Raw genomic sequence first — 27,693 nt, 5'->3', positions numbered from 1 at the left:
CAATCTTTTTCAAACAAAATCAACAACTTGAAAATATTCTATTTTCCTTTCAGGGCCAAGACCTTTAGATATTTCCCTCAAAGCAATGCCTTTACGGTTGTTAATGTCTATTGTGTTTTGTTTATGTGTTTGGTGGGCACATCATGTACGTGCTCCTGGTGAACATGACTTTCCTACATATTTCTATATTGTCCTATTGTTATTCTATGCTTTACACCAGGTGAGGATACACTGTTAAAAGTAATGCAAACCCTTCACTCCGAATGCCTTTGAAATATCTATTCTTTTCCTACATTCACAGCTTGGCTATTGCTCACCCTTTCTCCAACATCCTTCCCCCCACCCTTCCCCAATATGTCTTCCTAAAGCGAACCCTCTCAACACTTCTTTCATTCAAACCAAATAAATTGGGATGAACACTGTTCTTTTCTTAGGTAACAGCAAACTGCATGTTTGTTTCGGCAATGACATTCTTTGCACGCGTGAGTGACCCAGCCGTGGGTGGAACGTATATGACTTTGCTTAACACACTGAGTAATCTTGGTGGAGTATGGACCAGCACAACTGCTCTTTGGTTTGTTGATGTTTAACATGGAAATCTTGTATTGGAACTACTAATACTACTGATGTTAGCTGCAATACAAAACTTGATGAAAAGGTAAAATCTTTGAAAAATAACTTTGTGGAAGCTGGCAAAAAAGCTGACAAAGCAGGTGATAGACATTTGCCAAAAACTGTTTTATGATTCATGTTTATCTTTTTAGTTGTGTATGGATTCTGGTGGAACTTGCATAACAGATATTGATGGATATTATATTGAAACTGTAATATGTGTTTGCATTGGATTTTTATGGTTGAGATGGAAACGAAATACAACAAAAAAACTGCAAGATCAACATCCAAGCACTTGGAAACATCTTAACAGACCATATTTAAAACCTTAGAGCTTTAACTGATTTAAATAATAAAATTAGTGTTATACACTTTTATTATGGTTCAATAGGAAACATGATTACTTCAACTTTGATTGGAAAATCATTTCCAGTTACATTTGTCTACTTGCATAGAATTTATCTTATAGTGGATATGCTTTAAAATAAACAATTTCTCTAAGACTATGTCTATTAGGTGTTTATATTTCATTAAATCTTTCCACAGTAAATTTGTTGAATATTTATTTAGTCTTCATCATTCATCAGACTCCCCCTTTCTTAGTTTATCAATAGCTTGAGCAAGCATTTGATTGCAAAGGGCAGCGTATGAATTCATTTCTGCAATTTGTGATTTAGCAAAAGAATTTCCCATTTTCGCACCTTTTTTGAAGTCTTCTAATGCTGCATCGTCGTCACCATTCAGTCTGTGAATCAAAGCTCGTTGTGTGAACGCCTGACCCGCTACATTTCCCTCATAGTGACTTAGTTCAAGAGCCTTATCAAGATCTGAACTTGCAGACTCTTTGTCACCTTAAACCAAAATTGAGTTTAAATATCAGTACGAGTTTACTCTTATTATGCTTCCTCCCAAATTCATGTTGCAATTATGTATTTAGAACCTGGCAACTGTGGCCATGAATGGCTATTGTACACACGAAAAATATCTATTTATTTTTTGATCTTATTATTTCTACTTCCATGAAACATTTTCCAAGTATGGAGGATGTCAATATTTCTTGGAAGAACATGTTTTGATCAACTATGCAGTCTGCTTAATCAATATACGTTTTTCTGAAGATTTAAAGTATATATACCTTTGAGTAACAGCACTTGAGCCCTATTATGTACACAGATGGTGATTCAGAACAATAATTCTCCGCCTCATTCAACAAGCTCAATGCACTTTCAATATCTCCTTGTTCTGCATGACGCACAGCCATCATTTCCAATTCTTTTGCTTTATTTCGGCCTCTGTCTCCACGTGGCCATTTTGAATATGTTCTTCTGTTCTCTGGTTTTCGTTCGCTTGAGTTTCATAACCAAATGTTTGGTTGGATTGAAAATAATTTCAAGTATTCGTTTATCACTCTCTGACAAAGTCGCCATTTTGTGAAGGAATACTTGTGGTAATAAGTTTATGTCCAGTATACACACCAATAGTAAAATCGCACTTGTTTTTAGCTGGCATATATACATCAATAGCCATAATTCATCATAGATACCCATCATAACATATCAATATACATCCTTACACGCAACTAGGCATTGCTAGACATCATTGCATATCACTGGACATCATTATACATCAATGGACATCATTATACATCACTGGACATCGCTGGACATCATTATACATCACTAGACATCATTATACATCACTGGACATCGTTATACATCACTGGACATCATTATACATCACTAGACATCATTATACATCACTAGACATCGCTGGACATCATTATACATCACTGGACATCACTAAGCATCAATAGACATCATTATACATCACTAGACATCATTATACATCACTGGACATCGTTATACATCACTGGACATCATTATACATCACTAGACATCATTATACATCACTAGACATCGCTGGACATCATTATACATCACTGGACATCACTAAGCATCAATAGACATCATTATACATCACTAGACATCATTATACATCACTGGACATCATTATACATCACTGGACATCATTATACATCACTGGACATCATTATACATCACTGGACATCATTATACATCACTAGACATCACTATACATCACTAGACATCATTATACATCACTAGACATCATTATACATCACTAGACATCATTATACATCACTGGACATCACCAAGCATCAATAGACATCATTATACATCACTGGACATCATTATACATCACTAGACATCATTATACATCACTGGACATCATTATACATCACCTGACATCATTATACATCACTAGACATCATTATACATCACTAGACATCATTATACATCACTAGACATCACTAGACATCATTATACATCATTGGACATCACTAAGCATCACTGGACATCACTAGACATCATTATACATCACCTGACATCATTATACATCACCAAGCATCAATAGACATCATTCTACATCACTAGACATCGCTGGACATCATTATACATCACTGGACATCACTAAGCATCAATAGACATCATTATACATCACTAGACATTGCTGGACATCATTATACATCACTGGACATCATTATACATCACTGGACATCACTAGACATCATTATACATCACTATACATCACTATACATCACTAGACATCATTATACATCACTAGACATCATTATACATCACTAGACATCATTATACATCACTGGACATCACCAAGCATCAATAGACATCATTATACATCACTGGACATCATTATACATCACTAGACATCATTATACATCACTAGACATCACCAAGCATCACTAGACATCATTATACATCACTGGACATCATTATACATCACCTGACATCATTATACATCACTAGACATCATTATACATCACTAGACATCACCAAGCATCAATAGACATCATTATACATCACTAGACATCGCTGGACATCATTATACATCACTGGACATCACTAAGCATCAATAGACATCATTATACATCACTAGACATCGCTGGACATCATTATACATCACTGGACATCATTATACATCACTGGACATCATTATACATCACTAGACATCACTATACATCACTAGACATCACTATACATCACTAGACATCATTATACATCACTAGACATCATTATACATCACTGGACATCACCAAGCATCAATAGACATCATTATACATCACTGGACATCATTATACATCACTAGACATCATTATACATCACTGGACATCATTATACATCACCTGACATCATTATACATCACTAGACATCATTATACATCACTGGACATCACCAAGCATCAATAGACATCATTATACATCACTAGACATCATTATACATCACTGGACATCATTATACATCACTGGACATCATTATACATCACTAGACATCATTATACATCACTAGACATCACTAGACATCATTATACATCATTGGACATCACTAAGCATCACTGGACATCACTAGACATCATTATACATCACCTGACATCATTATACATCACCAAGCATCAATAGACATCATTCTACATCACTAGACATCGCTGGACATCATTATACATCACTGGACATCACTAAGCATCAATAGACATCATTATACATCACTAGACATCGCTGGACATCATTATACATCACTGGACATCATTATACATCACTGGACATCACTAGACATCATTATACATCACTATACATCACTATACATCACTAGACATCATTATACATCACTAGACATCATTATACATCACTAGACATCATTATACATCACTGGACATCACCAAGCATCAATAGACATCATTATACATCACTGGACATCATTATACATCACTAGACATCATTATACATCACTGGACATCATTATACATCACCTGACATCATTATACATCACTAAGTATCAATAGACATCATTATACATCATTATACATCACTAGACATCGCTGGACATCATTATACATCACTGGACATCATTATACATCACTAGACATCATTATACATCACTGGACATCGCTGGACATCATTATACATCACTGGACATCATTATACATCACTGGACATCATTATAGATCACTAGACATCATTATACATCACTGGACATCATTATACATCACTGGACATCATTATACATCACTAGATATCATTATACATCACTAGACATCACCAAGCATCAATAGACATCACTGGACATCACCAAGCATCGATAGACATCATTCTACATCACTAGACATCATTATGCATCACTCTACATCACCAAGCATCATTATACATCACTGGACATCAGTAGACATCATTATGCATCACTGGACATCACTAAGCATCGATAGACATCATTATGCATCACTGGACATCACTAAGCATCAATAGACATCATTGTACATCACTAGACATGATTATCCATCATTGGACATCACTGGACATCACTATATACATCACTAAACGTCACTATACATCATTATCCATCACTGGACATAACTAGACATCACTAGACGTCACTAAGCATCATTATGCATCACTAAACATCACTGAACATCACTGGACATCATTATACATCACTAGACATCACTAGACATATCACTAGACATCATTATCCATCACTAAACATCACTAGACATATATCACTAGACATCGCTAGAGATCATTAACCATCACTGGACATTACCAGACATCACTTAAAGTGAGGCGTAGATCATTACGTTACCAGATCATTTTCGCTGTTATGATGTTGATTCTCAGTAAAGATTCTTCAAAATGTTTTTTGTTTCTTTTTGTTTTTTTGAGCTCCAGTTGCATTTGTGGATGCATGGATATCTCGGAAATCACAATTGTTAAGATTAAACGGGCGATTAAATTATTTGAAGAGGCTGTTTGCGAGAGTCCGTCCGGCTCTTTGCTTGTGAGGGAATGGCCCAGCGCTAGGTCTGACAATCTGCCCAATACAGAATGGTATACATCTCCTCCTATCTTGTTGTGGGACGTGATTTTTAGTCATCCTGACCTTATTTCTCGATTTTCATGTCCATTTTGTTCGGCAACCTGTTTACGAAGATCTGGAAAGTGGGCAGATAAAACATGGGCCAGCTCATCATATGAACCTCGAGTTGTTTATGACACAAATTCTGCGATCCTTCTTGTTTCTCATATTTACCTTTGTTCGTCAAATCATCAAGTTCCTGCGCATCATCCATCGATCCTTTCTGCGCTTCCATCGTCGGTTTTTGTTCCATTTTTCCTAACTAATCGGGCGGGTTTCACAGTTGATATGTTAACCCAGCTATCTTCAATGGTCGACAATGGTTTAAGTTTTCATTCGATCGAGGATATTGTGTGTAATCAATATGAGCAATATTACTGGCGTCTTAGGTTACGGTACGAGCAAGACAGCTCAACATTAAAACTTAGTGAAAACGTTATCCAGAGGCAGAGTTTTCCGCCATTTGATCAAAAGGCGTTTCCATTCCCACACGAAAAAATAATTAGATCAGTGTTTGTATCGTATTCTTTGTTGTTCGATCAGCTCTTTTACGACGACATGGCTTGTCGTACATCTAGATGGCTTGCATGCGATCACACGTTTAAAAGTGCAGGCAACATTGGCTTCACTAGAGAGAGCGACGGACGCTGGATAAAGTTGATGAAATGTGTATTTATTGTTTTGGACAATAACGGTAAAATTATTCATTGGAGATTTACTAAAGGAGAATCATTCAATGAAGTAAGTGGCATTTTTAGAGAACTTAAGGACAGGTTTGAACGATTAAATACTGATTTAGAAGGTATTGTCATTGATAATTGCTGTAAATGGAGAAGTCAATTTCAGTCCCAATTCTTTCCAAACATTTTGGTAAAATTAGATCTTTTTCACGCTGTACAGCGATTTGTAACCACTTTACCTATGGCAATAAGATTAAATACAGATATATGCAAAGGGTACGGATTAATTTTTCGCCAATCAAATGATCTTGGAATCAAAAGATTACAACCAACTCCCGATAAAGAAACAATTAATTGCAAATCTTGAAAGTTTCCAAAGATGGTGGAAATCTAAGACGTGGAAGGGAGAATATATTTTGAATCAAGCGGCAAAAAAAGCTATCTGCAATATAAAGTTGCATATTGTGAAAGGCTGCCTTAGTGGAATCCCTGTTAATGTATCAACATCGCGAAATGAACGACTTCACAGAAATATGAACAATGTTCTAAAGATAAATAAAATTGGACTGGAGACCGCATACGTAAGATGCTCCAGGCTTTTTTTCAAAATTAATAACCAAGGAAATAATTCAATTAAAAAACTTATGGCTTGTTCAAAAGATCCACCGGACTTTTCCAAACGAGTGGAAAATTTCGGTTTTGAAACTTTTAGACAGATTGGTGGTGAGTTAGAAGCTATTATACCAGAAAAAAATGTTATGATTTACAAGTCGTTAGATGAGTTGAGCGAAGAAGTAATTTGTAATATCAGAAACGCTATCTCATCATCACTGCAAACAAGTGATGATATTCAAGATGAACACACATACGCCAAAAACAAAGGTAGAGATAATAATATGGCAATGGCCATTGCTGATTCAGCTATTATTTTTTATGAATTATATAAAGGTTTGGAACACATTGGAGGAACGCGTTTACTTTTGAAAACTAATCTTGCACATCTAATTGGTCTTGAATATGGAAATACCTTTAATGCACTAAGAAACATGCGCTCACATTTTGCCACTGCGGCAACTACAGATGGTACAAAGGCGGTACTCACAGGACATCTTCAATTTTTTGGACTTGAAGAGGTGGAGGTTCCAGGTGATGGGAACTGCTTCTTTACCGCTGTTGCATTTCACCTTTCAACTGTATTGAACAAAGGAGCTTACAAAGTAATCGCTGATCATCTTAGGGACATTGGTTTGTTACCGACAATGTCTGTGCAAGAATTATCGACAAGATTGAGGAATCTAATCGTCCAAGAATGGAGAGGTGATTTCGCTTCTGATTATGCGAGTTTTTTGCCAGATAATGTGGACTACTTATCTGAAGTCGAACATTACGAAAGGCCTGGTTTTTTTGGAGGTAATCTCGGTGATCTTATGCCAATGGCAATGGCAAATGTATTGGGAATTCCACTCGGAATAATAACATCGGAACCCAGCACTCCTATAATTAACGTATGTCCACGTGGGTTTGTCATGACCGCAACACCAATTTTCTTGGCATATACGTCGTCAGGACCAGGTCACTATAACGCAGTTTCGCCCATAGTACCTTTGCATCCTTCAGGTATTGTTGTTTCCCAGTATGTGCATGTGAATACGCGGAATGTGAACTTGCTATTAATCGGGTAGGGTCACATCTAATTGTAATAATAATAATCATTATCTACCAATTAATTTACTGCAATTCATTTTATCATACCCATATTAACAGTTACTATATTACTACATTATTAATATAATTACCGTTTTAGGCACTGTCGACACAACAGAGTCGCGTAATGTAGTGGACTGTAAAGAAAATTTTAAATCATCAACACCTGGACGTAAAGGTATGTAGAATTTCTGTGGCTTGTCCGATAATACTCAATAAGCCAAAAATCGATGAGATTTCAGCGGCATTCCGGCACGGCGGTGGGCGTTAAATCTTGTTCGTATTTTTTGTAAAATTTCGTAAGTCATGAAGTGTGCCCGACGTTCGCCGATATTGCATTTGGGATTCTTTTGATATATCATCGGAAAAGACTTTTGAACTGTCTGTATAAGAAATGACAAGTATCCTGGGAAATTTCTCTTTCTTTTTCTTTCCTGTTAAAGAAATATATCATGGGAAATCCCATTGTCCCCTTATAGCGCGCTAATATTTAGTACAACAGAAGCTTAATAGAAAACGGTTCTCCACTAGACGATTTTTATGACTATTGTCTAAAAAATTCGCAACAAACATGCGCAGTAAGAAATAAATGATAGTAAAAAAACTCTCAAGGGCTCGACATTGCGCACATTGCTGCTAAAGATAGAGTAATGAATAGGGACAATTCCTTGTAACAGAATTAAGTGCTTCATGATTTGTAATGTATTTGTAAACAATGCATGCACATAAATCAGTATGCATTAACCTTGTTTCAAGTCGCAGCCATTTTATTGTTAAGTTCTAAATTTACTGAAAAACAGTATTAGAAAGCAAGATACTCCGGCTTCAGCGCGCCGGCTAGAGCGCCTGACTGGCTGACAACAAGTCAGTGCAGTTTCAAGTAGTCCTTTTCGGTAATTACGTCACAACTACATGGAAGGGAGGCTAAGGGGCCAAGATATAATATTTTTATATTACATAAGCGATTCCTGGCCCCACAGCGTCGCTTCCATGTAGTTGTGACGTAATTACCAAAAAGGTCTATTGTACGCCCTTGTATAAAAATAGGGAGTTTACGATTTACTACGCGGCCAGCTCGACGACGCGCTGGCAAAACAAAGAAACACATCATGCAAGACAAAAGGGGTGAACAATTTGTAATCTCATCAGCTTTGATCAACAGCATTGCTATTCTCGGGGCGCGCTCAAACGAGTAATTTTCACGTGAAACGTCATAAGGAGTTTACTGAGTTTGAAAACGATGAATCTAAATTGCTTTTAACAGGTTGTAGGTGTGGACAAACGACACAAGCGCAGAAAAATAGAAAAGCAAAGCCGTTAAAGAAATATAAAAGTTATAAGCGATGCAACTGCATGATTAAATTTAAATCTTGTTGCGACAGATGCAAGTGCGTTGGTAAATGTGGTGGATGTACTTGCAAGACAAGAGTCGTCAAAGTTAGAAGGAAAACCAAATCTTCGCCTCGTGTTAAGCACATTTTACAGACGCAAAAAAATATATTACCTAGTGGATCTACACCTGAAGAAAATACTACAAATTTCTTGGAAGTCTGTGTTTTGTGTTCTATTATCAACTTTTTTCGATCTGGTTATTTCACATTATGGGATGCTGAAACGGTTTACAGTTTATACATTGGTGTCATAGAAGGCTTATTTAACTTAAATATTGTTTTACCACTGAGAAAATGGCAAAAAGAGTTCATCTGGAAAAAGGTTTTAAAACTCAAAAAGGACTTTGAAATTTGACGGTTTTGAGATTTGCGCCGTATAAAAGTAAGCATTTAAAAATAAGAATAGGTTAAATTGGTCTTAATTTTGAGTGGAAATTGATACACGCCAGGGACAGTTGAAAAGAATTCATCAACTATTGGCCGTCCGGCAGAAATTAGCCATTTCCCAATCGAGCAGGGGATTGGGTCTAGTCGCGAACCGCAAAGCATCTATGGACTGTTTGGAGGAACAGGAAATATAAGTCTGAAATCATTTGTCCCTCCAAACAGTCCATGGATGCTTTGCGGTTCCCGACTAAACACAGTACCCTGCTCGATTGGGAAATGGCTAATTGAACCTACGCCTTTTCGATGTTTGTGAAATGCTCTGACCACCAAGCCAAAGGCCTTGTTTATACACGGTAAAGAACAAATTTGCGTGTAAACAGGCGAAAATGAACGAATTTCAGACCTAAATTCGTCCGGTAACGTTTAAACAAGGCTTAAGATCAAGTTGACATAATGTGTCATTTCCACTAATGGGCTTAGCATATAGTTTATATTCACATTAATTAATTTATTTATGTCCCACAATGTTGATGTTAAAACTCAAGTACTTTATTGATTATTGTTTTTTATATCAAGACATATGCTAACATTGACATATTGTTAAGATTGCATGAAGCAACTTATAATGAAGTATGTAATATCTCGTCGCTATTTGCGTTCAGCATTTAACACTCTAATTATGTTCGCCCATATATGCCAACCAAATTTCAACACAAAAACATATTAAATAATGTTTAACAACTTTGCCAGATCACGTAGTCCACAAGTACTACAGCAACACCATGCAGTTAACACTCCGGCTCCATCGATGTAATTAACCTTATTTACCATTTCGTGTACGTTTATCTAAAAATATGGTTTGGGTCAGTATTCTCAATTTGTGAGTTGTGATAAATGTGAGGAGTAAATTAGAACGTGCATATAATATACCTTTGAGTCCACTGTGCAATTTATCGAACAAACCATCTGCCATTCTCCGTTTTCTTTTACCACCTTTGCTGTCTTTGCTTTTAAGGTTTTGAACGTCATTTTCAACTGTTTTTTGTGTATTTGCCAAGGCACCCTTGTCAAAGATGGTTTGTACATTTGTCAAGACACTGTCGTTGTCAAGAATGGTTTGTGTATTTGTCAAAACACTGTCGTTGTCAAGAATGGTTTCTACATTTGTCAAGACACTGTCGTTGTCAAGAATGGTTTCTACATTTGTCAAAACACTGTCGTTGTCAAGAATGGTTTGTGTATTTGGCAAGACACTGTCGTTGTCAAGAATAGTTTCTGCATTTGTCAAAACACTGTCGTTGTCAAAAATAGTTTCTACATTTGTCAAGACACTGTCGTTGTCAAGAATGGTTTGTGTATTTGTCAAAACACTGTCGTTGTCAAGAATAGTTTCTACATTTGTCAAGACACTGTCGTTGTCAAGAATGGTTTGTGTATTTGTCAAAACACTGTCGTTGTCAAGAATAGTTTCTACATTTGTCAAAACACTGTCGTTGTCAAGAATGGTTTGTGCATTTGGCAAGACACTGTCGTTGTCAAGAATGGTTTCTACATTTGTCAAGACACTGTCGTTGTCAAGAATGGTTTGTGTATTTGGCAAGACACTGTCGTTGTCAAGAATGGTTTCTACATTTGTCAAAACACTGTCGTTGTCAAGAATGGTTTGCACTTTTGTCCCACTTTTATCATTCCTCTTCCCAAGTTCTGTGAATAAAATACAAAAGTTAAATTAAAAGCGTATACTGAACAATAGGCAGGTCTCCTAAAAAGTACTCAGTCAGTAAAACTATTACGTTCAAATAAATTTAATCAAATAAAGGAGATGCTATATATATAACCGAAAATAGTAGCTACGTAATATTAATTACTCGGGCTACTGTGGTCTAGGTCTAGCCGAGTCTAGGTTTCGCGATTATTATTTTTTTTTCGTGTCGCAGGCTTAGTCATCCGCGCGGACAGTCGCGTACTTACAGTGTATCAATATAGCTCAGTTTCAGTGCAGTGTATTTACCGGCTACACAGCCCGAGTTAACGCCTACCGGGCGTCTTGTTAATTAATTAAACGCCTGTTCAACAGTTCTACAGGCAAATGTCATCGTATTAATTAATTAATTGACGCCTTTTGTATTCTTACTTTCATCCAAAACAGAGAGGTCATTTGGATCAAACCAGATCCTCTGTATATGTGCCGCGTTACATTGCTTGGGCCTCCGTCGGAATCGTACTTGCACCCCAACGCAACCAATATCTCTCGATTTTATGAAACGACGAACTGAATTTTCAGTTACTGATGACAATAACTGATCGCCAGTTACTGACGCTTTTTTTCTCAGGAACTCCACCACATCTTTAACGTGGAACACCACCGACTTTCCGCATGTGCATTTTGAAGGATTATGGTCATTATCAATAAAACGCATCACCTTTGCAAATTTAAGGAAATTATATCAGATTATTTCAATTATGGTTGTTATAGACCATAGTCAAAGTGACTGAACAATATCAACAGAGTGGGCCAAAATGATAGTTTTAAGTAGGTTTATAACACATCGAAAATCAAGTGGGCATATAATTATCATATTTGTATACTTCACGCAAGGATACAGGGGCCGGTTGTTCAAAAGCCGGTTAACGCTAACCCAGGGTTATAGTGTTTATTTGCATAATTTAGGCTACTAAAACCAGATTAATGCTTTGCCGGTATATTCTGGCTTTCCGACCATGAGTAAGAGGCTGGCGAAACATTCTGGTCTTAACAACCTTATTTTAAATGACTGTATATTATCTAGTTTATTTTTATTTTTTCTTGGTAACGCTCATAGTTTCTACTATGGATTTATATGGCTTAAAATGTAAGCGCGCGTGTGAAATTAAAATAATATGCAACTAAAAAGTAAAAGAAGCAAGAAAACATACGTAATTTGGATCCTCTTTGGCCGCTAAAGGGAGCAAGTGATCATGTAGAAGTTTATGAATTACATTTGCATTATTCTGACACTTCTCATTCGATGTGGGCTGCTGTTCTGATTCTCTTAATGTGTAGCCTGGCAAAATAACTTCTTTCATTGTCTCCCATACCAAGACATAATCGTCAGCTAGATCAACTTTTTCCAAAATCTGCATAGAAATAATGATATATAATAGCGAACTTAAACAAAGCTTAACCTACTACAGGAACATAAAGAACAATTGAGAATTTGAGAATTTCAACAAACAGGACAAGGGTATAACTAGAAAAGCTTATAATACCAGACTATATATAATAGAAAAAATAAATCCGGAAATTATAGTAACTAAAATATTAGACGTCGTTGTAGCTCTGTTTTCCAACGGCAAAATACAGATTATCACGTCTTTTATACGTACAGTATATGAAATTTAGGCAACTGCTATTTTAAACTGGATCCTATAGAACGTTTTCAATCAAACCCTGCGTTTACGGCTGTATTATTCAGTTTCATACGATAGATACTGGAGATAAAATAAACATGCACATACATAGTCCGCATTTTCACTGACATGCATACACTGACACTGTGACAGTCTAATTTATGAGGCTATATTTAATCCGTACATATTTCAGTATTACATACTACATACTATATTTACCTTTTTGGCAGAGAAAAGCAGAAGTCCCATCATAAGTTTGACTCTATCATCAATTTGCATGCCCTTTTTTTCTATTTCTTCCTCTAGCTCTTCCAAAATAGTGAAGTAAGTGTCGTTTTCTGTGCATTCTTCGAGATTGTTATGCATACAGGTAGTGACAACGCAAATGCTTTTGTGCGCTTCATTCATAGCTGCTTTAACATTCATCTCAGCTAAGACTTTATCCTTTCCAGTTAGCCTTGGCGAAAGTGCTTTAAATTCAATTCGCAACCACCGAGAATTAATCCTATATGAATGATAGCTATACGTTTAGATCAGTCATGTACGTAAAATTTTAGCGTTAACTTCGTGGTTAATTTCAAGTACTTCAAAAATAATAGTAAAACCCACCTTATAGTGAAACCCACCTAACTGACATATAATGAAGAATCTTATAACTATTTTGGCATTAATCCGAAGGATCGTGTATACTCTCACATATACGCAGTATTATAGTGATTATACTGTATGAACACACATACTTTTTTTCCGATGTGTCAAGGTTCGTGGAGACCACGGGAACAGTATGCGGCTGCAAGGTGTTCTTCATTGTGGAACTTCCACACTACAGAGTGCATGTATAATAAGTAGACAAGTTAATTAAAGACGGCTTGCAAAAGCCTGGTTTCAGTATGATCGTTACGATCGCTGTATAAATATGTTCACTGGGACGGCTAAAAGTAAAAATTTTCTATATAATCGTATAACAATCGTGATCGCTGCGATAAAAAACTGGGCTGGACTTCGATTTCACAAGACTTCGTGCGGAGTGTAAAGGGCTACTGTGAGTGTAGGGTGATGTGAGTATGAATAATAAAGTTGCTGTTTTGCTATTTTGGGTCAATATGATTACCAGACAATTACATACAAACATGCGTGAAATTGCAAACCTATACCAAGTTACTATAAGACTGTAATTTTTTGCATCTTTTCATTATCGTTTTAAGACGCTTAATTAATTGTTCACGCGGTCCGAGTTAAAGTTTTTTCAATATATTAAATTAGATTTAATTTCTGCTGCAAATTGATTGCTACTGCTTTTGCATTGTTTGCTGTCATTTCTGCGCAAAACCAAAAACAGTCAAAAGCGTTATACGTGTGCACGGTCTAATTGTCATCCAATCAATTTCCAACACGTACGCTGATTGGCTGCTCGAAACACAATTTCATTTTCAATCCTGGAGCTTTGGTAATGGTTATGCGTAACGCATAAATATGTGGTCAATATAATACTTACGCCATTAAAAGAATTGACTGAAACATTTTTTAGGACCTTCATATCGGACGCATCATCCCAACCAAATGGAATAGTTGTGTTGCTTTGTCGATTTTCTATATATCTGCTGCTGGATTCTGAAAAAAATAAAGCTTGTTAACAAGTTCAATATACTTACTTGGTCACAAAAGTTTGTTAGTAGTACGATAACAAATTTATATATAAAGCGAACTGAATACAACCTTGGCAATGATGCATCATAAACGTTTTGTATTATAAGCTACTTTAAGCCACGCAACCTAACTCACGGATTACAGGCATATTTACCCTTGAAAAACCTGATAAGATTGTTAACTTAGGTCTAACCCCTGTAGAGTTTTTAAAGATCTTGGCTTGCGATATTGAGTTATATTTTGCTTACATGGCTTAATTGTTTTGTCTACGTTCATAGCAATTAGTTATTATAGCTGCTAAAGCCCCGTTTACACTACAGTCTATTTATCGGCACGGCACGGCTAAAATGGGCACGCGTACCTTTAAATCGGGTGTAGTGTAAACGGGGCTTAAAGCCTATAACATATGGTGTTTAGGAGTCTATACTGAGGTGCATATATTTTATTAATTCTTTGTTAATTTCAAGAAATTTGAGATGCTCGATCATGTTTCAACGTTCGGCACGGCAATTTTCATTCGGTTTGGCTATAGTGTATAACACAGGAATTTAGGGAGTAGTTCATCAAAAGGCAAATAGTGATCATTATCTCAAATAATGATCAAACCCGAAAAACTGAAGTCACATGAAGCACTATAAGAACAAAATAAACGCACTTTATTTAATTATTTTGTAAGCAGACAAACATTTTAAGTTTAAAAAAAATTTGGGTGAATCGTTAACTTGAAATAGATGCAACATTTGGAATAATCGTCACAACTCAAGGTCCATGCAAGATTGTATCTAAAGTATAGCATGCATTTATTTGGCCATATGAGTAAAACCACTAACCACACGTAAATTTTCGTATGCCAAATATACTCATTACAGCTTTCAAGGCGGTAGTCTTTCCCGATACTGATGGTCCCATGAGCACTGGAATGGCACATCCATCAAATTTTTTTAATATAAGATCATAATTACACGCCATGCTACTGCCAGCATGGGCCAACACAACTTGGGGATAGTTGTTTTGAAACAACGCCTTCTCCGTGACCAAAAGTCGTTTAAATGCTGCTCCATCATCTAAATCTAAACATAATTATAAAACTCTTTACCTTCTAGCGATTGAAACTAATATTAATGCTCAGGTGCAATTAATGATAATTTACTGAGTTTCAAAATCAACGTTCTTCATTGCAAATTTAAATACTTTCGAGTTTTGGAGGAAAATAATTCAGTGTAATTTTTATAAATTATCTTTTTAAAGAAGCTATAGTAATTCTTTAGTACTTATTACTTTTAACGATAACACTATTTATTAAAGTTATACGGAGAAGATAGCTGCGAAGATTATCCATAACTGTCTATTGTATACCGGTAATAAACCCTGATGACTAATTCTTTACTGAATGGATAAAAAAAGAAGGCATATGAAGGTACATGTATTTATTACCACTGCTAATATTTCGTAAATATGGCAAGCTACTTGCTTCCATCGAAACATATGCTCTTTCGTCTTGCGGGATAAGCCTTCCATTCTTGTCGACATGCACATGTGGATTAAAAACCCATACATCATCAGTTTTTTGTTTTCCAACAATCTGTATAAAATATAGCATGAACACTGAGGGCGGCATTTAATGATATTTTTGCTTGTCCCTGCGGCGTTTATTTGAGGGAGGCGTTTATTCGAGTAATTACGGTAATATATATCACCATTTAGCCGCAAAAGGGCGAAACAGCTATCCGCAGATGCTAATAGTGCTGGACACGAGTCATAGTCCATTCGTGGCCTTTGCGCAGCTTCAAAACTGTGAAATGCAGTGCGTTTAGAAAGCATGGGATTCATGCAAACCCACAAATTAACCTTATAAGCTTTCGTGGCTCATGCCACGAAAGCTTAATGCCCTAAAAACAGAAAACGCATTTGCGCAACAATCAACAAATTACTTACCTCTACAGGTTTGAAACTTTTTATTTCCTCACTTGGAGTTTTCATGTACTCCTTGCATAGACTGTATACAAACTGCGGCAGAAACATGTCCTTTGACTGGGCAATCCACAGCGGTGGGAATTTTGCAGTGAGGCAGTTTACTATCGTTGTGTTGTTACCAAGCTGCCGGTTGGTTAAAAAAAATTGCCTAGAAAACAGTCATTAAAAGAACCGAATTATTAATAACCAATAAGTAATATTTATTTCCTAGAAATTGAAAATTCTGGTTTATGGAATTTGCCCGTGATTCTATTCCAAGCAAGTGTAGTGATTCATGCTTCCCCCTGTTTTCACAAAGTACTTGCAGCAGATATTTGTAAAATACTCTATAAAAATCAACATGCACGTAAGCTATTTGTAAACTCAAATGACTAAATAAACATTTATTTTCGAAGACCGATCGAATTTGAAGTCGTATATGAACTTGAAGTCGGATCTTGAAATTTGCCGAGTTTTAGCTTTTGTTAGCGATTTTTGCACATTTGTAGTAGGTAATCATACATTTATATCTATCAATTTTTTAAATTTCTATACTGTATAATTCGGTGATTACAGTGGAATTGCGGTGCCCACGCCAAATTCGGGACCGCATTATATTCTGCCTGTGAGTTTGCTTGTTAGTTCGCATCAACACGGACGTGAATATTCTTGATCGTTAGTTTTCTGACAACTATGATACTATCTAACGGTGAACGCCGGTAAGACGCAGGCTATGGTAATGAGCAATCTTCCCTGCAATCTTTCCTGCAAGCTGATTGGCTGTAGCAGGGGGTGGAATTTTACGATATCTGACCACTGTCCGGAATCCTATATTTTATGAGTCTGACTACGATACGACCGAACGCCGCTTTTTGTAAAAAAATAAATACGTTATTTACCGTTTTGGTTCTTCCGGATAGAAAAATATTTCCCTATTTCCCTGAAAAATATTTTTCTATCCGAACCTCGCAGCCGGTAAATAACATATATATCTTCACGCGACAGTGTAATATGCTATATGTATTATTACAGAGTAAATCTAGATACAGAGTTGGAACTACACGTTGTAAACACTGCCGAAAATTATGTTATTCTGTACCCAGCTTTCTTTAAAGCCGACGATAAAAAATTGATAAACTGCAGGTGCTCGGCAAGTTACGCGAGCAGTTTTATCCAATGGGTTTGCATTGAATGCATCTGGTAACTTGCTGAGCATGCGCACAAAAAACGTGGACGCACTAGTCGTGGTGAGAACTATATTTTTCTCATTTTCTGCGCTCATGCGTAACATTTTTACTCACCACTCGAAGAAAAAATCACCGCCTAATATCCTCTATTATTAATTTAAACATAACAAAAAGCTTGCCAGTCTTCAATTTTTATACTTTTCATGATATTTAAGTGCTGTTTTAATACGCACCGAAACAACAAAATTACGTTTGAGTGGCAGTGTTTATTTTAACAAAATATACATAGCTAGCTGCCGGTTAGGTGGGTGCAGAAAAAAATTAACAACACATCTTACCTTGACGATCTGTCATTATCTGCCGATATAAATGGATCCCTCACTGCTAAAATTATACGGATGATGTACCCTATAACACTCCCTTCTCCATCCCCAACATACCCATCGACTTTTACGTCGAAATTTGTTATCTCTTCAAACCCATTTGTACGTTCATATCCAAGAACACCGTTCTTAGATATAAGCTTATTGGGATCTACCTCTTCACAAGCCGCTTCGACTTCATCAACAGGCTCCATTTGGCATTGACATCAACAAGAAACAAGTATTTTATTTTTAGCAAAGCTCAGAGACATGTGCTCATAATCATATACACAGATATGAAACTGAAGCCAAATTGAGTCACATGGTTTTTGCCTAATGTGCGCGTGCGTAATTTCCTTGGCATGTGTCATGTTGAAATTTAATGAGTAAATCAGTAGAAAAATCGTTTGATGATGTATTTCTTTTGAATTATTCTTCATGAAGTATTAGGATACTAACATAAATGTTTAATTATGTTCAGTGACTGTCTAGTGATGCCTACTGATGTCTTGTTCTGTTTAGTGATGTCTAGTGATGGATTATAATGCCTTGTGATGTCTAGTGATGTTCAGTGATTCCGAGTGATGTTCACTAATGTCTAGTAATGCTTAGTTATGTCTAGTGATGTCCAGTGACGTCTAGTGATGTTTGGTGAGGTCTAGTGATGCATAATTATGTCTAGTGATGTCCAGTGATGCCTGGTGATGTATAATGATGTCTATCGATGCTTAGTGATGTCTATTGATGCTTGGTGATGTCCAGTGATGTATAATGATGTCCAGCGATGTCCAGTGATGTATAATGATGTCTATTGATGCTTAGTGATGTCCAGTGATATACAATGATGTCTATTGATGCTTAGTGATGTCTAGTGATGTATAATGATGTCCAGCGATGTTCAGTGATGTATAATGATGTCTATTGATGCTTAGTGATGTCCAGTGATGTATAATGATGTCCAGCGATGTCTAGTGATGTATAATGATGTCTATTGATGCTTAGTGATGTCCAGTGATGTATAATGATGTCTAGTGATGTATAATGATGTCTAGTGATATATGATGATGTCCAGCGATGTCCAGTGATGTATAACGATGTCCAGCGATGTCTAGTGATGTATAATGATGTCTATTGATGCTTGGTGATGTCTAGTGATGTATAAAGATGTCTAGTGATGTATAATGATGTCCAGTGATGTCTAGTGTTGTATAATGATGTCCAGTGATGTATAATGATGTCCAGTGATGTATAATGATGTCCAGCGATGCCTAGTGATGTATAATGATGTCTATTGATGCTTAGTGATGTCCAGTGATGTATAATGATGTCCAGCGATGTCTAGTGATGTATAATGATGTCTAGTGATGTATAATGATGTCCAGTGATGTATAATGATGTCCAGTGATGTATAATGATGTCTATTGATGCTTGGTGATGTCCAGTGATGTATAATGATGTCTAGTGATGTATAATGATGTCTAGTGATGTATAATGATGTCTATTGATGCTTAGTGATGTCCAGTGATGTATAATGATGTCCAGCGATGTCTAGTGATGTATAATGATGTCTATTGATGCTTGGTGATGTCCAGTGATGTATAATGATGTCTAGTGATGTCCAGTGATGTATAATGATGTTTAGTGATGTATAATGATGTCTATTGATGTTGAGTGATGTATAATGATGTTTATTGATGCTTGGTGATGTCTAGTGATGTATAATGATGTCCAGTGATGTCTAGTGATGTATAATGATGTCTAGTGATGTATAGTGATGTCTAGTGATGTATAATGATGTCCAGTGATGTATAATGATGTCCAGCGATGTCTAGTGATGTATAATGGTGTCTATTGATGCTTAGTGATATCCAGTGTGATGTATAATGATGTCTAGTATGTGTAATGATGTCTAGTGTGATGTATGATGATGTCCAGCGATGTCCAGTGATGTATAACGATGTCCAGCGATGTCTAGTGATGTATAATGATGTCTATTGATGCTTGGTGATGTCTAGTGATGTATAATGATGTCCAATGATGTATAATGATGTCCAATGATGTCTAGTGATGTATAATGATGTCTAGTGATGTATAGTGATGTCTAGTGATGTATAATGATGTCCAGTGATGTATAATGATGTCCAGTGATGTATAATGATGTCCAGCGATGTCTAGTGATGTATAATGATGTCTATTGATGCTTGGTGATGTCTAGTGATGTATAATGATGTCTAGTGATGTATAATGATGTCTAGTGATGTATAATGATGTCCAGTGATGTATAATGATGTCCAGTGATGTATAATGATGTTCAGTGATGTATAATGATGTCTAGTGATGTATAATGATGTCCAGTGATGTATAACGATGTCCAGCGATTTCTAGTGATGTATAATGATGTCTATTGATGCTTAGTGATGTCCAGTGATGTATAATGATGTCCAGCGATGTCTAGTGATGTATAATGATGTCTATTGATGCTTGGTGATGTCTAGTGATGTATAAAGATGTCTAGTGATGTATAATGATGTCCAGTGATGTCTAGTGATGTATAATGATGTCTAGTGATGTATAGTGATGTCTAGTGATGTATAATGATGTCCAGTGATGTATAATGATGTCCAGTGATGTATAATGATGTCCAGTGATGTATAATGATGTCCAGTGATGTATAATGATGTCCAGTGATGTATAATGATGTCTAGTGATGTATAATGATGTCTATTGATGCTTAGTGATGTCCAGTGATGTATAATGATGTCCAGCGATGTCTAGTGATGTATAATGATGTCTAGTGATGTATAATGATGTCCAGTGATGTATAACGATGTCCAGTGATGTATAATGATGTCTAGTGATGTATAATGATGTCCAGCGATGTCCAGTGATGTATAATGATGTCCATTGATGTATAATGATGTCCAGTGATATGCAATGATGTCTAGCAATGCCTAGTTGCGTGTAAGGATGTATATTGATATGTTATGATGGGTATCTATGATGAATTATGGCTATTGATGTATATATGCCAGCTAAAAACAAGTGCGATTTTACTATTGGTGTATACTGGACATAAACTTATTACCTTTTTTGTCGCGAAATACTTTACTGAATTCCAATATGGCCGCCAATGTGGAAATCCAGGATGCAAGTAAAGATGAAAATATCGCACAAAACGAAACATTCAAAACCCTTGTGAGTGTCAAATTACTATTTTGCCTTTATTGGATTCGTTATTTTTGTGTTTAATGTCATTTTAATTCGAAAATCGTGTTTTACAGGGAGTTACGGAAGTACTTTGTGAAGCATGTGGGAAAATCGGTTGGAATAATCCTACAAAAATTCAACGTGAATGTATTCCCTTGGCTTTGCAAGGTTGGTTGTAGGAATTTAGATATAAGGCAGTAACTTGAGACATAACTACACTGGTAATATTTAGAGTTATATAGTTTAAGGAATGATGTCTGTCAAATAAAATATATATAGTCAAATGTTTTTCAGTTTTTGTATTTTCTCTCAAAGGAAAGGATATCATTGGTCTTGCAGAGACAGGATCTGGTAAAACAGGGGCATTTGCCTTGCCAATTCTTCAAGCTTTGTTAGAAAACCCACAAAGATTATTTGCTTTGGTTATGACCCCAACCAGGTATTTAATATATTATTCAATCCTAATAACCACAAGTACAATAAATGTATTTATTTTTTTCTTGCGGTCCGAATTCATATTTTAGTGTTTCCTGCAATCTGATTGGCTACGCGAGAGGCCATATGAGGCCGTATGGACCGTGCCAGATTCAAAAGCACAGAGCCAATGCTAAAATATTAATTCGGACGGCGAGAAAAAAAGTCAATCTATTATAACCAGTTTAGTCGGCCCGTATAGGGAAATATTTCCCTCTGCCTCAAAAACGTCCTTCGGCCTCAGGCTGTTTTTGAGACCTTGGGAAATATTCCCCTATATGGACCTCCAATCTGGTAAGTAACATATATATATTTGTCTATCTAGGGCCCTGTATGTTAGTTATAGCGATGATATAGTGATGAGAAGTATTTGCTAATGGTATGAATTTTCTAGGGAACTTGCCTTCCAGATATCTGAACAATTTGAAGCACTTGGTTCTGTGATAGGTGTCAAATGTGGTAAGTATTTGTTTTCATTGTAAGATGTCCCGCGCTTTTCAATAAACCTGCGGTGTTTTAATACTAGTAAAAAAATTTGATGATACAATAGTTGGTATTGTATGTCTCCTTATTCAGCGGTTATAGTTGGTGGTATTGACATGATGTCTCAGTCATTAGCCCTGGCAAAAAAACCTCACATAATTGTAGGTAAGTAAGCAAATATCAACATGAGAATAAAAAAGAAATTTGAATGTCAGCTGGAAAAAATATTTTCAGGAGTTACAACATCATAAATATATGGTAGTTACATCTTAGCCTTATTCTGTTTTATTTTAGCAACACCTGGAAGAATAGTTGATCACCTTGAAAACACAAAAGGATTTAACTTAAGGCCCCTGAAATTCTTAGTAAGTCTGTTGATATTGCTTTCCTCTAACAGCAGTTTATTGCACTGTACAAAATACTGAGTTTTTTAAATCTTGTAGGTCATGGATGAGGCTGACAGAATTTTAAATATGGACTTTGAGAAAGAAGTTAGGATTTATGGTTTATTTTAAATCAATACAATTAATTTCATCCATTTTTTATTCTTGATTCTGATGGTTCTACTTCCATAGGTTGACAAGTTGCTTAAAGTCATTCCAAAACAAAGACGAACATATCTTTTCTCTGCCACTATGACAAAAAAGGTAACTTCACAAATGAGAAATTTTATATTTTTTGAGGGCACTAATAAATCACAACTCCCTCTCTACAGGTTAAGAAACTTCAAAGGGCCTCATTACAGGATCCAGTTAAAGTTGAAGTCTCAACAAAGTAAGCTCTAAGTTTCAATGATTTTCAATGCACGTCATATACACGCACACGTACAATGTTGTGCTGCCCACATTGTTCAGAGTTGTTCAGAGAACAATATTGTTACACCCGATTCATTTTCAACAATACTGTTCAATGTCGACAACAACGGTTAACAATGTGGGCACGCACAACATTGTTCCACCCTGTTCAACCACAGACTCAGAGTTTTTGGACTGATTTATTATCAGGATGGCTAGTTGGCTATGTTACTGCCCCTGAAATGCTGGATGCTCTCTCTTTGCTAACTATTGCCTTGCATTTCAAGGAAGACTGATTGTATTTATTTATTGTTTTTACAGGTATACAACAGTGGAAAAACTTGTACAAAGTTATATTTTTATACCAAGCAAATACAAGGTGGGTGATTATATTATAAATACTGCATCTTGGTATATCTCTACATGTTTCGTAATTAATCACACACATTGATCTGTTCATCTTAGGATTGTTATTTGGTCAGCATATTAAATGATCTTGCTGGAAATTCTTTCATGGTATTTTGTGGGACTTGCAACAATGTACAGAGGTAACAACTTCTAATACTTGTTGCATATTCTTATAAATATTTACATTTTATTTAAATTGTATTATTTGTGTTTTTTAGAACAACATTACTTCTAAGAAACCTTGGCTTACATGCTGTTCCATTGCATGGGCAAATGAGTCAAGTAATTGTTTGGATGCCCTTTGCATGTTCTCAAAGTCTTTTTTGTTCAATTTTTTAAAATTTTATTGTAGTCTAAACGTCTTGGTACGCTAAACAAGTTTAAGTCAAAAACTCGATCCATATTGATTGCCACAGATGTTGCTAGTCGGGGGTTGGATATTCCCCATGTTGATGTTGTTATAAATTTTGATATTCCCACTCATTCAAAGGTTGGTAAATCAAGTTTTGCACTTTATTATTGTGCAGGTAAACATTGCTAACAGTTTTAACTCTTCTGTATGTTCTTATATATTGCCAAAAACAGCACCTTAGTGTGTTTATTGATCTTTTTCAGGACTATATTCACCGTGTTGGGCGAACAGCCCGGGCTGGAAGATCTGGAAGGGCTGTAACATTTGTTACACAGTAAGAATATATATCTAATCTTGCATGGGCAAAAAATTTTCATGCCGTAGTTGAACTTAGTTGCACAGCTAATATATGCAATCCCACACAGAAATTCCCCAAAATATGAAAATTTAAACATTTTCCAGGAGACAACATACATATATATATATATTTATTAATTTCTTCATTGTTTCTTTTTCAAATAGGTATGATGTTGAACTATATCAAAGAATAGAGCAGTTAATAGGAAAAAGATTGCCAAAATTTGAAGTTGTTGAAGAAGAAGTCATGATGTTGGTAGAAAGAGTCACTGAAGCACAAAGATTTGCAAAAATGGTAATAGTTTGAACTGCCTGTTTGCTGTGCTTCAGAACCCATTTCACTTAATCCAGCCTTTTCTTATTAAAGGCAACTAAGAGACTAGATAAGTAGACACTTAACATCTTTTCAGTCATGAAAGCTAGGTTGCTGGCCCTTCTTAAGTGTCATAATATGTAAAGATGAATTGTGAAGATGACTTTTACAATTTCAGGAAATGCGTGAAGCTGATGAAAAAAGGAAGCGTCCTCGTGATGAGGAGAATGATAATGTTATCCGACTCCCTGAGGGGAAACGCAGGAAGAAACGTAAACAAAGATAAGGAATGTAAAAGTAAGCTTGGATAGTTATGTTAACAGTTGTTTATTAAAATCAAACTTATTGTGTTTACCCTGAAACTAATTTTTTTACTTTTAACTACCGAAATGACTAGTTTTCCAACTATCCCTGGGAGAGGCTCTACAAACTAATGCATTGATGGTCTTGTGGTGAAGACAATATTCTGGAAAGTGGATGTTTCATATCCAGGAAGAATGTTATCTGTGATCTTTGAGCTGATGGTCTAGTGGTGATGTGTAAATAAAATCTAGGTCTATCTTACAGAAGAGAATTGCTCCAATTTTTTTTTCTCCTGTAGAAAATGTCCAAATAAAAAATATCTCTTATTAGAGAGTTTAATATCTCTTACATGAAGTAGTTCGTGTAAAATAGTAAATTTTTTTAAGTTTTATATTATTTGTGGTCTTCTGTCTTTCTTATCGCTTCGTCTAAACGCAGTTTGAACTGAAACCGCATCGACATTTTGTTTGAATATAAACAGCGATGTGTTGATCACTCGCACGGACAATTTTACCGCCTATGAAGCAGGAATTAGGCCTAATAAACAGTCTTCAACTACGTTTCTTGTGCCCCGCTGATGTCAACGAAGTGAAAGGTCTATGCTGCAAATGGTTCCCTATCGAGTATGTATCTTCATCTTTTGTAATAAATGATTTATTATTTTTCAAACGAGACTGCAAAGTTGTTTCAGCATACGAAATTTAATAGTGAATTATTGAGGATGTTTGTGTTAAAAGATATTAACATGTTTAGAATATGTACGTGTTTCTCGCTGTGTAGCATGCTGTGTGCTGTTGAAAGCATGTTGAAGGATTAAAGTGAATCAGAGTACATTATATCAATGTATATACCAAATAACCCTAGCACAACGTTCTGATGATAACTAATATTTAATTAGATTTCCATTTTTCCTTTAATTGGCCGTGTGAATGGAAGTGGATATGAGGATATCTTCTTTTGTGTTGCATATTTCAGATAACATTCATCTGCTTCAGCTGTGGTTTTATAAGATAAGACTGAAATTGGCACTTACATTTGTTTTTCTTTTGCAATTTAAATTACAGTCTCTTCTACTTTTGGCAATGGTATTTCATTTTTATAAATTTTCAGCCTCAGAAGTTTTGACTTTCGAATGTCTATACATTTATTATTGTTTTTATGATAAACTGTCAACATAATTGTAACAAATTAATTCCTCCTATTTGTATGAAGTTGGTTTTGTGGGAATTTTCACAAAAGAAATTATAGCTGCCATACAAAACCCATTTCAAAATTATTCTTTATGTTGGCCAGTTTTGTTTATAGCCATTTTTGAGAAATAAACACTGAAAAGGATGTATTGCAAAGTAATAAAGAAGGGACAAGAGTTATTTACTCATAGGATTGTAATTTCTACTATGTTTCAGTTACCCAGATACCTGGTATAATGATATCACTTCAAGTCCAAGATTTTATTCCTTGGCCGCTGTTTTAAATGGTAGGATTATAGGCATTTTGATTGCTGAAGTCAAAAGTATTTCCAAATGTAATCCCGAGGTAAGCTGTTAGAAAGGATTATTATTAACTGTATAGATTTGTGAGATATTGAGCAAAAGTTATCAGCTTATGGTTTGTTTTGTTAAATGTTTTAGGACAGTGGTATATTAGGTGGACGATATTTAAAAGACACAAGGGTTGCATATGTGTTGAGTTTGGGGGTTGTGAAGGAGTACAGGAAAAATGGAATTGGTAAGAAGGGAATGTGCTGAGCAACCTTCCTTTAAAATAAATAATATATTCTATATTTTTTTTCCTTATCAAGCATCTCTTTTATTGAACAATCTGTTTGGTTTGCTGACAACAGAAGAATATTTCAACTGTAAGGCAGTGTACCTTCATGTTCTTACAACAAACTATGTGGCTTTGGGTTTTTATGAACGTCACAAGTTTCGTTTGTTTCGCTACATGCCATGTTATTATGCAATCAAAGGAAGACAGAAAAATGGCTATTTATATGTCCTTTATATTAATGGTGGAAAACCACCATGGACATTCTCATATCCTTTCATATACAACCAGTTACAGTTGGTAGAGACATCCAGGAAGAACAGTTTAGAACTGATAGAGTTATCCAGTGTGGTATCTTTGACAGAAAGTAATACTTATTGCACCTTGTATGATATTTGTCTAACTTAGCAAGTAGAATCTTTTGGAATATTTTTTTTCCTTGACCATTTTGCAAAGATGTCTTACAATATGGTTTAAGTTTCATCTGCAGAATTCAGCCATGCAGATTGCCTTTTATACTCGCAAACAAGTTGTGGTTGAGTTTTATGAGATTGGGATTTGACGTCCAGAGAAGATTTAATTTGTATCCATTACAAAATGAACAGAAACCTGATAGCGAGTCTTTGCAATATAAAAATAGGACAGAAATGCTTCCATATTAAGACTATTGTATATATACTATTTCTGTAACACACCACCACATTAAAGAATAGAAAGGAAGTTGGTATTACAATTTACAAATTATATTCACAGGGACTCTGGACAAAAAAGGTGCTGCTTCGAGTATTGATCTAGCATGCAATGATGGATAGAATTTAAATCATACCAGTGCCCTAAAGCAGCACATCCATATAAAGTTCAATTATCTTATTGGTCTCACAAAGTGATTTTTGTTGCTTATTTAACTGCGGAGCAACCTTATGGTCAATCATCCACAACCTCTTAGTTAATAAATAATAATATATGAAAATTTATGCGCTCT

General features: G+C 35.7%; 4 protein-coding genes and 1 pseudogene across 5 annotated transcripts; 3 read left to right on the top strand and 2 right to left on the bottom strand.

The window, feature by feature from the left end:
- Window positions 1-976: 976 nt before the first annotated feature.
- LOC114543477 lies at window positions 977-5,805 on the bottom strand (annotated as a pseudogene).
- An 823-nt stretch (window positions 5,806-6,628) lies between these two features.
- LOC114543479 lies at window positions 6,629-10,892 on the top strand. Its single transcript, XM_028562442.1, has 4 exons — window positions 6,629-7,849; window positions 8,037-8,114; window positions 9,201-9,709; window positions 10,773-10,892. Exons 1-3 carry the CDS (start codon window positions 6,766-6,768, stop codon window positions 9,680-9,682), a joined length of 1,644 nt encoding a protein of 547 aa, XP_028418243.1. The 5' UTR covers window positions 6,629-6,765; the 3' UTR covers window positions 9,683-9,709; window positions 10,773-10,892.
- On the bottom strand, window positions 10,239-18,550 carry LOC114543478. The gene is made up of 11 exons (XM_028562441.1): window positions 18,230-18,550; window positions 16,687-16,873; window positions 16,186-16,333; window positions 15,582-15,821; window positions 14,600-14,715; window positions 13,845-13,927; window positions 13,324-13,609; window positions 12,631-12,831; window positions 11,849-12,137; window positions 10,645-11,418; window positions 10,239-10,560 (listed from the first exon to the last, which is right to left on the bottom strand). The coding sequence occupies exons 1-11, from the start codon at window positions 18,466-18,468 to the stop codon at window positions 10,535-10,537; spliced, it is 2,589 nt and encodes an 862-aa protein (XP_028418242.1). The 5' UTR covers window positions 18,469-18,550; the 3' UTR covers window positions 10,239-10,534.
- A 2,557-nt stretch (window positions 18,551-21,107) lies between these two features.
- On the top strand, window positions 21,108-25,335 carry LOC114543480 (probable ATP-dependent RNA helicase DDX47). 2 transcript variants are annotated; one of them, XM_028562444.1, is made up of 17 exons: window positions 21,108-21,448; window positions 21,535-21,628; window positions 21,776-21,899; window positions 22,329-22,393; window positions 22,511-22,582; window positions 22,712-22,782; window positions 22,861-22,908; window positions 22,993-23,064; window positions 23,133-23,191; window positions 23,533-23,590; window positions 23,677-23,759; window positions 23,838-23,901; window positions 23,972-24,109; window positions 24,235-24,305; window positions 24,494-24,623; window positions 24,820-24,938; window positions 25,060-25,335. In XM_028562444.1, exons 1-16 carry the CDS (start codon window positions 21,374-21,376, stop codon window positions 24,925-24,927), a joined length of 1,332 nt encoding a protein of 443 aa, XP_028418245.1. In that variant the 5' UTR covers window positions 21,108-21,373; the 3' UTR covers window positions 24,928-24,938; window positions 25,060-25,335. The 2 variants fall into 2 exon arrangements, with proteins under 2 accessions (XP_028418245.1, XP_028418244.1); XM_028562443.1 differs by having other exon boundaries at window positions 25,039-25,335.
- Window positions 25,336-25,430: 95 nt separating this feature from the next.
- Window positions 25,431-27,540, top strand: LOC114543482 (N-alpha-acetyltransferase 60-like). Its single transcript, XM_028562445.1, has 5 exons — window positions 25,431-25,567; window positions 26,351-26,480; window positions 26,576-26,672; window positions 26,746-26,980; window positions 27,166-27,540. The coding sequence occupies exons 1-5, from the start codon at window positions 25,464-25,466 to the stop codon at window positions 27,371-27,373; spliced, it is 774 nt and encodes a 257-aa protein (XP_028418246.1). The 5' UTR covers window positions 25,431-25,463; the 3' UTR covers window positions 27,374-27,540.
- Window positions 27,541-27,693: the final 153 nt, after the last annotated feature.

Source organism: Dendronephthya gigantea, unplaced genomic scaffold, assembly GCF_004324835.1.
Source record: "Dendronephthya gigantea isolate DGI-Jeju-01 unplaced genomic scaffold, DenGig_1.0 000466F, whole genome shotgun sequence".
In the NCBI taxonomy this organism is placed as follows: Eukaryota; Metazoa; Cnidaria; class Anthozoa; order Malacalcyonacea; family Nephtheidae; genus Dendronephthya; species Dendronephthya gigantea.
This window is presented reverse-complemented; position numbering and strand designations above follow the sequence as displayed.

Bases quoted from the DNA above. Each gene is read 5' to 3' on its own strand.
- LOC114543479 (XM_028562442.1), top strand. From the start codon at position 6,766: ATGAACAATGTTCTAAAGATAAATAAAATTGGACTGGAGACCGCATAC. The intron at 7,850-8,036 runs GTATTGTTGTTT...TTACCGTTTTAG, and splicing joins AGTACCTTTGCATCCTTCAG to GCACTGTCGACACAACAGAG. The intron at 8,115-9,200 runs GTATGTAGAATT...TGCTTTTAACAG, and splicing joins ATCAACACCTGGACGTAAAG to GTTGTAGGTGTGGACAAACG.
- LOC114543478 (XM_028562441.1), bottom strand. From the start codon at position 18,468: ATGGAGCCTGTTGATGAAGTCGAAGCGGCTTGTGAAGAGGTAGATCCC. The intron at 13,610-13,844 runs GTATGTGTGTTC...TCATTCATATAG, and splicing joins CTTGACACATCGGAAAAAAA to GATTAATTCTCGGTGGTTGC. The intron at 11,419-11,848 runs GTAAGAATACAA...TTTTATTCACAG, and splicing joins CCTCTCTGTTTTGGATGAAA to AACTTGGGAAGAGGAATGAT.
- LOC114543480 (XM_028562444.1), top strand. From the start codon at position 21,374: ATGGCCGCCAATGTGGAAATCCAGGATGCAAGTAAAGATGAAAATATC. The intron at 21,900-22,328 runs GTATTTAATATA...TGAATTTTCTAG, and splicing joins TTGGTTATGACCCCAACCAG to GGAACTTGCCTTCCAGATAT. The intron at 22,394-22,510 runs GTAAGTATTTGT...CTCCTTATTCAG, and splicing joins TGTGATAGGTGTCAAATGTG to CGGTTATAGTTGGTGGTATT.
- LOC114543482 (XM_028562445.1), top strand. From the start codon at position 25,464: ATGAAGCAGGAATTAGGCCTAATAAACAGTCTTCAACTACGTTTCTTG. The intron at 26,481-26,575 runs GTAAGCTGTTAG...TAAATGTTTTAG, and splicing joins TTTCCAAATGTAATCCCGAG to GACAGTGGTATATTAGGTGG. The intron at 26,673-26,745 runs GTAAGAAGGGAA...TTCCTTATCAAG, and splicing joins GTACAGGAAAAATGGAATTG to CATCTCTTTTATTGAACAAT.